This window comes from Montipora capricornis, chromosome 6 (assembly GCF_036669925.1).
Source record: "Montipora capricornis isolate CH-2021 chromosome 6, ASM3666992v2, whole genome shotgun sequence".
In the NCBI taxonomy this organism is placed as follows: Eukaryota; Metazoa; Cnidaria; class Anthozoa; order Scleractinia; family Acroporidae; genus Montipora; species Montipora capricornis.
Genome location: NC_090888.1, coordinates 65102260 through 65112934, shown reverse-complemented (window position 1 = coordinate 65112934; position 10675 = coordinate 65102260). Strand labels below are relative to the sequence as shown.

The following is a 10675-nucleotide window of genomic DNA, read 5'->3' as shown; positions in this document are numbered from 1 at the left end:
CATTGTGTTTATAGCTGCCATTTTCATAATTATGTTAAGTATAAATCTGTCGCTCCTTTTTAGGGACACATTCCAAAATGGTTTTGCAAAGAAAATGGAAAGGTCTTGCAAAGTGTTTTATGGCAGGAAATCAAGCTTTGACCATTTGCTGTTTTTCGTGATTTCAACAGTTACTAAACAGTTAGAAATATTTTTAAGTGTCAGTTTTTAAAAAGTCCCAAAAATTGTACCCCTAAGCTGCTTGCTGTTAGATCAGAAATTTTAACTGGGTTGCAGGACAATGTTGTCACCTGAATCTTCTTTACTGGCTTATCTCCCACCTGTCACTTTTAATTGAAAGGTGAAGGGTTCGTCTCCTGCTAGGGGCATTAGTAGAGAAAATTTAAAGTGCCTGTCACCTAACACACTTTTCCACAAATACATAGTGTTGTTTTTAGAACGTTTTGATTGAAATTTCGCTTTTTATAGGGTTTCAAAGATGGGAAAAATGATCATACTTTGATCCATAATCGAGCGAGGAAGGAGAGTGGGTTCGATACGGGGTTGATGTCACAAATGAATTTGCATTGACACACATTCATTTGTGACGTCAACCCGGTAACCAACCAATTCCCCTTCCTTGCTTGGTTTTAATCACAGTATAACTACTTTTCCCATCTTTCAAAGCCAATAAAAAAGTGAAACTTTGATCTAAAGGTTCTAAAAACAACATGATGTATTTGTGACGATTTCGAAGAATAAATAAAGTGGAAAAGTGTGAGGTCACGGGCACTTTTAGGGCAATACTAAGTCTCTCTAATTTTTGTTTGTCATCCCTGGGCTCTCTAAGATCTAAACACATCATTAAATTTAGTTTTGCAGCATTGCTCCCACGAATCACCAACAGCTCAGTAGTAGGGCCTTTGAGCTACACTGTATGTATACATGTAGTAGGCCAAAGGTCATGTGTTTGACCTCTGTTGGGAGTGCTAGCTTTTCTTGCCACTACCCAGAGTTGCCTCTGAAAAATAAAGACCTCTTCAGATACAAATCACACTCAAATTTTTTCTTTTTTTTCCCCAACAGATTCTAGATAAGAGTAAAAAAGACCCAACAGAGGAAATTGAGGTTTGAGTCTGGAACACTTTACTGTACATGTACCTCTTTGAATGCCTCAATGAATTAATTTTATAGTACTCGCGTGGAGAGGCGCAGTGGCCTCATGGTTAGTGTGCTCAGCTTCGGATCAAGTAGTCCGGGTTCGGGTCCTGGCTGGGGACATTGTGTTGTGTTCTTGGGCAAGACACTTTACTCTCACAGTGCCTCTCTCCATCTGGGTGTATAAATGGGTACTGGCGAATTTAATGCAGGGAGTAGCCCTGCACTGGACCAACATCCCATCCAGGGGGGAGTAGAAATACTCCTAGTCGCTTCATGCTACAGGAACGAGGATAAGCTCCAGCCTGATGGGCCACTTGGCTCGTAAGCAGACTTAACTCACGTGGAGTCTCGTTTTGTAGGCTTGTCTAAAACACAGGTCACATGTGAATTTTCACTGGTCAAACTAGAAGTCCCTTCTCCAATGATGGACAACTAAGCTAAACGTTTACCCTTGACCTGCAACAACATTTTTGTAGGGTGATAATTAGTGCTAGGAGACACTGTAGATGGTGTTATTTGTCTGTAGCACAGTGACATGTACAATGACCTGTGGAATGTGACCTCTCTTTTAGAAACTAAATTGTGACATGTTTTTTTTAGATTCTCTTGCGCTATGGAAGCCATCAAAATGTCATTCATCTCAGACATGTAAGTTCAAGCATGAAATCTTGACTTCCTTGTACTGCTATGGGCAGAGATCGTTAAAAAATCTCTCTTTTTGTTGACTGATCAAGTTTCTAAGGGGCAACGTTGTTAAGTGATCAAGTGTGTCTCTCTTCATCTTTATTCAGGTGACTCGGTCAGTTCTGGCCAAGGCATTTTTTGCTTTTAGAATAGTATCTCGTATGTTAATGTTGCAACTCACTCTCATCTCGAATAGGAGAATCATTGTTTACAACAATTTTCACTATGCCAGTAGAAGCTCGTTGTTTTCCAATCAACCCCCCAAAAAATAAGCACTGAGTGTTGAAGTCCCTTCCCCGTGATAACTTGAGTCTAATATTATGAAATACAGTCCTTACGTGAATCGCGGACTCTCTCATTTTGATTACAATTTGTTGCATTAAAAATCGATTCTTCGCACCATGAGATCTACAACTTGAAAGTCTACTGCTTATTTGACAAACCATTGTTTCACCACAATTGCTTGTAATCTCGCAATCTGATTGGCTAATTTTCCGTTGTCGTTAAGAGTCTAGACAACGCTGTACGCGTCATGCTCGCGTCAATTTGTCACGCAATGTTATAGCCAATCAGGAACGCCCATTTTGGGAAATAAACCAATCATATAGCAAGAAAGTTATAGACAACGCTTGCTCTTCGTGTCATGATTTTGGTCACGCTCTGAAATAAAAACTTTCTTTGGCGTTGCATATTGTGGTAAAAAACAAATCGAAAGTGGTTCAGGGTAGTCTGTACTCTTATCGACAACGATATTCGTAATTTGCTGCGCCTCGTGAGTCCACAACATTTTGACCACTGTGATGAAGAATAAATATCATTGTCGATAAGAGTACAGACAACGCTGAACCACTTTCGATTTGTTAATTCTTTCCCGCGGGAAGCCTCGTCTTTTCTCCCGCGGCAAAATTGTACCATGGTTTTACTGAAGAAACATAATTTGCATACTTCGGTAACGCGCGACCACTAGTCGCGGCCAAGACGAGATATTGCCTCGTCCCGAGGGGTCAGTACCTTCAGGCGGTACTGTACTAAGAAATCTGTGTGTAATCCCCGTTTCACGATTTGAAAATTCCAAACGTTAAAGATAATAATGGTCTCGGTAGCATTTGGTAAAACAACGATTTGTCAGTTGTTTGATGACAAAGATTGATTATCAAACCGTAAATGCTACAGCAGTTAAAATTGGGGAAGTAGCATAGATAAAAACCCTTTGACACCCAGGAGTGATCGTTGTTTAAATTCTCTTCACAATTTCCTGAAATATCAGTCAGACAGGTATTGGCAGTAAAGATTATTATCAGCTAATTAAGATGCGTGATATCGATATAACACTAAATTCTCATGACCACCCAAGAAAGAACCTTATGGTACTAGTTGGGAGAATGAACGTTTCGATCGTTGGAATGAAAGGGTCAAGTTAATTCGTGCATGCTAAGATTCCTTGTAGGAAACAATTTCGCGGTATGTAAGCAAGGGAAAAAAGCCAAGGAACTTTACTTAAGTGTCAAGTCGTTCTAGCGCTGGAGCGCTAACTGGGGACACTGTAAACTGAAATGAACAATGAAAGTAAATCAAGTCAAATGTTGGTTTTTGAGGAGAGGGGAAACTGGAGTACCCGGAGAAAACCTCTCGGTGCAGAGTAGAGAACCAACAAACTCAACCCACATATGACGCCAAATTGAAACCAGGCCACATTGGTGGGAGGCGAGTGCTCTCACCACTGCGCCATCCCTGCACCCCAAAGGCAAAGATTCTATACTGTGAAATTAGACGTATCCTTTCTATCTAGCCAGTCTTTCTTCCTTCCTATTGCACTGCGCAGTGACAAAGCGGAGAATAACGTTGAAATGGCAATCTCTTTTGTAGGTGTATGATGATGGTAAAAACATTTTTATGGTGATGGAGCTCATGAGAGGCGGGGAGCTATTGGATAGGATACTTAAACACAAGAGTCTTTCTGAACGAGAAGCTGCATTGATTATGTACACGCTGGCCAGTACTTTTACATTTCTTCATGAGGAGGGGGTACGTTTGACCTTATGCTGTTTGGTTTTAATTTTTATTTACCCTGCTTGTATTACGGTCGATTGCCGGAAGATCGACTCTCCCGATGGCGATTCGCCGGCGTAGAAAGATGATACAATCCTTCTTACGGGTTTAAGGAAGGTGCCTACTATTGTTATTGCGCATATGTTCTGCTCCTTTCGAGATACTCGGATTTCCTATGGGTGGTGCTTTTTAGTGCAGGGATATTTTTGCGCGGTTCAAAACTATGCGGAAAAAGCAGAACTTAGCAAGTGCTCTTGGTATCCAAAAAGAAAATTGGGGGTAACCATGTATTTTTCCGAGATAATTAATCTTCAATTGGAAAAAGAATACCATACATTGCTTTGTATTTTCAAGCTTTTTACAAATATTGTTGATTAATTATCTCCGAAAAATGCGTGGTTACCCCCAATTTTGTTTTTGGATTTCAATAACATTTGGTAAGATCTGTTTTTCCCGCATATTCAGTTAATCGCGCAAAAATACCTTTGAATTAGTAGGCACCCTCCTTAATTACTATCGAGCGAATCATCATTAGTTCCGGGCGAATCACCGTCGGGCAAATCGACTTCCGGGCGAATCGACTGGTTCCAAGCAGAGTAAGTGGTAACACCTAAACAAACTTTTTCATAGAGTGCGTGAATCATCATTGACAAGGACGCTCTCTACATTGGAAACATGTAATGACAGAATATTTTATTTTCTTATATAGATACTGATAAAATACTAGGATTTTCATAACTTCAACGCGCGCAGTGAAAATATTGTTTTTATCCTTCGCGTGTGAGGATATAGGTCATAAAAACAGAGTTTCGCCTTCCTTGTAAGATACTTTTGTGCGCTAATATAATTTTTCTCTGCTAAGTTTTCATTTTATGAATCAATTGGACATCATCATAATTTGTTTTTCATAACTTTTGTATCCCGTTTCGTGTTACACAACTTGCGTGTTTTATCGGTTGGTGACCACTTTTTCTCCATTTCGAGAATAAATAAAACAAGTTGTTATATAGCTGAGCTTTTTCCTCCAGCAGCGCGCGCTCTCATTGGTTACTTCGAGGTCACATGACATCTAACAATAAAACTGTTTCCCGCCAAAAATCTCTTAGCGGGCAGCAGTGCAAAATCTATGACGTCAGAGGGTAACAGTCCACTGTTACCCGCGAATGTTGACCGGCGACCGCCGGCGCTGTTGCCGTTGCACGTTTTTCTTTTTGTGCTATATAACAAATCACTTAATGACTGGTCCCTCGGGAAACAGCTCATTTTGTTTCCCTCGGCTGCGCCTCGGGGAAACATTGCGATTCTCGGGCTACAAAATGAACTGTTTCCCTCGGAACCAGTCATTAAGTGTTTATTGTTTTTAATCTGGATATTTCATCGGTATCTATATAATAAAAAAACATTACATGGCCACTTCCAGATACGAATTTTCTCTTCTCGTGCTGATGGCATTTGCACTCGTTCGCTGCGCTCACTCGTGAGGGATACTACTATCAGCACTCGAAGATAAAATCCGTATCCCCGCTTGGCCCTGCAATATGCTCTATCTATTAACATGAAAAATACTCATTACCTCGCGTTAACTGTTTCAACAAAATGAACTTTTTCAACACTTGACAGGCATTCCATGCGTACAGGTGATTTCAGAAGTACCGCAAGTAATCTGAACGGGCGCAATGCAATAAAAATTGGCGAGACACTTAAGTATTTTTGAAGCATAAATTGTTACAGGCATTAAGACGTCATACTGCCTGGCTGGACATATTTTTAATGCCAAATATCCTTTTTTATTTTTGTCGAGTGTACTACAAAAAGAAGAGTAACTAATGATTTTTTCACGCACTACCTCTCTTTCATGTATAGGCTGAAGTGAACTCTGTCCTAGTCCTTATTTACGTTTCCGTGTTGTCGTTTTTGTCAGGTTGTTCATAGGGACTTAAAACCCAGCAACATTATGTATGCAGATACCAGCGGTACTCCAGAGTCCCTCAGAATCGTGGACTTCGGATTTGCAAAGCAAATCAGAGCAACCAATGGTCTTCTGATGACTCCGTGTTACACAGCCAATTTTGTGGCCCCAGAGGTGTTAAAGAAGCAGGGATACGATGCTGCTTGTGATATTTGGAGTCTTGGCGTGCTTCTGTACACAATGCTTGCTGGGTGAGTGAGGTTAAGAGCGATTCAGACCATGCAATTGTAGCTTACGACTTTAGCAAGCAGCTAGCAGTCAATCGTGACTTTCGACCATCTCCACGCGCACCACTCATGAACGCCTTTCTTAAGGGTGTGTTAGGCCTAAATAATTTTGTTCAAGATTTTTGAGCTGAGCGTTAGCCCTTGGTAAGGAATTGTGGGTTATGAGTTGTTTGTAGAGGAGACCTTTGCCATTGGTGGAACCATATATACTAAGAGTGCCTGATAGACCGTATTTGTATTCTCAGTATTGGACTGGAACTTCAATAGCTTGCAATGGAGGCTAATGCAGGGGAATCTTTTCAAATGCAAATACTTTTTAATATATTCCTCCGCAATAACCTCCATTGCAGGTTAGAGCGAGGTGCGGGATTGCGGAAAATTAATTCGGTTTTTTAACAGAACGAGGCATGATACAATGAACCTTTTTTGTTTTCGTCTTCCACCAATGTGGCCCGGGTTGGAATCCCGCCCAGACTCGAAGTCATGTGTGGGTTGAGTTGGTGCTCCACTCTGCACCGAGAGGTTTTTCACCGGGTACTTCAGTTTTCCTCTCTCCTCAAAAACCAACAGTTAATTTGATTTGCGTTAATTTGTAGATTTCAGTTTACAGTGTCCCCAATTAGTGCTCAAGCGCTAGAACAACTAGACACTTAAACAAATGCTCCTTTCCTTTTCTTTTTAAAACTGCAAGAGTACTTGTCGTTTTTCAAACTATTGGTCATTCAAGGTGAACAAAGAGTTCATCTCTCAACTGATTCAAAACAACATTGCCTAACCTCGTTACATTTCCCATTAGGCAAACACCATTTGCCGTTGGTCCAGAAGATTCATCAGCTGTCATTTTGTCAAGAATTGGAGAAGGAAAATACTCCCTTGTTGGAGGGGCTTGGGATAGCATATCAGATGTTGCCAAGGTAACCATGGTTTCCGCTGTAAATTCCCTCCTCTTTTTTCAGGGTTCAAATAGCCTTGAAAAGTCCTTGCATTTCTTCAGAAGTCCAAGAACGGTCCTTGAATTTCATGCAAGTTGAATGTGGTGGAAGCGGAAGCAAACTTTTTTTCTTCATCAGACGACATTTCCTAGAAATGGGATCTTCAAAATGACATATATCATTTCAGTTCATGGGTGGGTCCTTGAAAATTCATGAAATTTGGCCCTTAATTAAAAAGTTGTTGAAACGTCTTTGATAATGTTTGCACCTTGCGTTTTCTTTCCATTTTGAAATGTTGTCATTTCTTTCTTTTTTGGCTTGTTCGTAATGATGTTGACCCAGTCTTATTTCTTATGTAGGACTTGGTGAGACAGATGCTTCATGTGAACCCAAGACTCCGGCTCACAGCGAAACAGGTAACGCCAGTTTTTGTAATTCTAGTTTAGCCTGTCGAAATAGTTGGCGACTGTTATGAAAAGCTGGAGTGACGACTCCGATTTGTGTTTGACACCAAGTCGTAAAAAGGCGACTGCACTGAGTGTGCCGTCATTATGGCAGACCTGTGACTGATGGTTAACTTCCTTGTGCTCCTTGCTTTTCAGGTTCTTCAACATCCCTGGGTAGTCAGTCGCTACCAGCTACCCCAACACAGACTTCACCAGGTCAGCAGTGTGTCAAGAATCAAGGAAGCCGTCAAGGCCACATTCTCTGCCCTGTCCTCCCCCGAGAACAAAAGACTCAAACCCGTTCATGCTTCGCTGCTTGCCCAGAGAAGGACAACAAAGAACTCCAAGTCACCCAAGACGTGAAAGCGATTTTTTCCCTATCTTTTTGTTTCTACATTGTTGGTAGTCATCTTTAGGGTGTAACTCTTTCAACAGCAAAGTGGGGAGAGACCTATGTATACTGACACGAAGTCACCAATTCGTGGCTTACTTCATTCGCCTCCTGTAAATGGCTTAGTTGTTGTTGGCATTGTAACGCAACGCGGTCAAGTCATTTAAAGCACGGTGTCACAACCAAATGCCTCACCGTTTCAAAGGAGTCTCGAGGAGCTCCAACAAGAGATTCTCATTTTGTCAGTGCGAAAATTGAGTTGAGCACTCCAATAGGCCATTTCCGAGTTCATGTTTGCCTCCTCTTCAAAGAGAGTCTAAGTGCGAAGTTTTTGTTATGAAAATTAGTTTTCATTCATATGTAAAGAAGAACTAATTACCATCACAAAACTTCGCACTTAGCCTCGGTTTGAAAAGGAGGCAGACATGAACTCGGAAATGGCCTATTACTTTTCCTCACCCCAGTTTTCGCGCAGGCCGGACGAGCAAAAAAAAATTAACTCATTCGTACAAGTATGTGCACGTGGAAAACAATCTATATTTCGGGTTCTCCTTTGGTACTTTCACGTATTTTGTCTCCCACTGCCTTCATTGTTATGAAAATGCAGTGTTTTGGTTTCACTGAGGGCAACGTAGTTTACATGTGTGAGACTGGATAACTCATTCACTGATTCACTAAACAAAGTTATGCTAAAGAAGATATTCACCATCTATTTGATTGGGGTTTGATTCGGTGTCAAATGTCATATTTATCAAACACGTTCCTAGTGCTTTCTCAAGACAGTTGGAAAGCAAAAGAGAGATTACTTAAATTCATTTTGTTTGAGGACACGAACTTTATCAAGGACTGCTGGTTGGTAGAATGAAATCATAAAAAAACGAGTTAATTATCAGGCTTCGAATAAAGCTTGTTTTCTTGTAAAGAAATTTGATCAAGAATGATCGGAAAAATTATTGTGCAAATCACAACAAAGGAAAACAATGAAACGAGGCAATCCGAAGTCGAGGCAATGCGCGAGAAAGTCGTGCGCGATTGGATTTGCTTTGACTTCGGATTGGCTGAAAATATGTTGCTGGACTTATTGAGCCATCATTCTTTTAAGTGGTGGAGTGGCCTTATTGATAACGAAAAATAACAGAAAAAATACAAATGAAGTAAAATGGGTAGCAGATTTAAAAGAGATTCGCTTACAGAGCTTACGAAAAAAGTTTGAACAGGACCTACAGAGGATGTCACTTGAAACAATCGAACGTATTCTTTTTCAAGGCCTTAAATTGCGTCACGGTGACATGTTGCGGAAACAGATCATCTATCTAGCCGCGTCATCACGTTTGGAGCTACTTATATTCTTCAGTTTGGCCTCGAAGTTTTAAACGCCAAATTAATGTGAAGAGCTGGAATTTTTGTACCACATTAGCAAACTTATTTTTGTACTTTTTCGAGCTGTTTATCATAAGCTTTGTAATTGTAAGTATTGTATAAAAATTGTAAAGTTCCTGACGATCGCTGATTTACTACATATCTGACATATCGTGAATGATATTGCTTTTGTTTCTGGCATTGTGAATGTTATCTACTCTGTTGATTTCCCTGGGTTTTCGGGTCGATCTCGAACAAGTTTCTGCTGTTCGAGCAAAACGTAATTTTTTTTTGTTTTCGTCTCGTTTTAAGTCTTGTTTTCTCTTGGACAGTATAAAGATACAGCTGTGAAATATGTGTAAAGCATGAGCTTGGTTCTTCAGTTGATGCTCTTGTCTGTCCAGCATTTCATTCGATTATTTCTCATTTTATTTTCCAAGATGTTTGGAAAAGTTGGTGAAAGCAACGTGCATATTTTCGTATATCGTACAAGTAAATTATAGTAGGATAAAAATTAGTGTTTCCTCAACTAGGAATATGAGGTGAAGGGAATGGATAAAATATCTCGTTTACTCGAAATGGCAACAGATCACTGTCGTTGCTGGTGTAATTTTGTATACTGCTTTGGAAGCCATCAAATGTCATTGATTTTGTATTGTAAATGGCTATAACTGTGAGTTTATTCTGGGTGGGTTGGGTAACTCTTTCGACGAATTAAAATCAAATTTGTTTTCCTGTAAAACTGAGAAGAACTGATGATGTAAATAATAAAAGTTATTTCCAGGCAATGTACCATTCTGTGTTCTTTTTTTTTTCCTTGGGAGTTTAGCTGGCGCTTAAACCAGTGCTACTGTCAACATGATCTCCTGTTTGAATTTTCGATTATCGTAATTTCCTCTGAATTTGGCATTATAGTTAGTTTAGGGCGCTGTGTCCCAGGACATCTTGTAAAGGAACGACGGAAAAATTGCTTTATCCAGCTAGTGATTTTTTAGGTGCAATGCCCCTGTAAAAAGTATGGGAAACTAGTCGCTTGGCGAAAGGACAAATGCTAACCTACGACCTACGTAACACCTGTTGTATGATCTCCCAATTGAGGTACAAGAACTCTGACGAGCTACAGTAGGTCGTTTATCTAGGCCCTGAATGGCATGCACGAGATTATGCAGGGATTGTTATTTTAGCCTGCTTATCACTTTCCAGCAATAAAAAATGGCGGTCACCAAGTTCGTTTTAGAGATATAACTGCTTTAAGACAAAATGAAAGGCGCTTTAATTGGCCCTTTTGTTGCCATGATAACCTAGTACGTCACATCAGTGAGTGAGACTGAAGCGAACGAACCAGGTAGCTCTCTAATCGGGAGAACACACTTTTTCTTCGAAACGCAAGGGATTGTGGTCGAAGACGGAAGGAATTGTGGTTATGCGCGGATGGAGGAATTAAGGTGCGCTGTTTGACCATTAGAGCCTGTGTCACA

The 10675-nt window shown here is 40.4% G+C and overlaps 1 protein-coding gene across 1 annotated transcript in view; it reads left to right on the top strand.

Moving 5' to 3' along the window:
* Positions 1-9989, top strand: part of LOC138052907 (ribosomal protein S6 kinase alpha-3-like) — a 26296-nt gene extending 16307 nt beyond the window's left edge. The window contains 7 exon segments of the mRNA XM_068899503.1: positions 1066-1107; positions 1741-1788; positions 3691-3849; positions 5795-6033; positions 6866-6983; positions 7361-7417; positions 7604-9989. Coding sequence (XP_068755604.1) covers positions 1066-1107; positions 1741-1788; positions 3691-3849; positions 5795-6033; positions 6866-6983; positions 7361-7417; positions 7604-7810 — 870 coding nt within the window. The 3' untranslated portion in view covers positions 7811-9989.
* Positions 9990-10675: the final 686 nt, after the last annotated feature.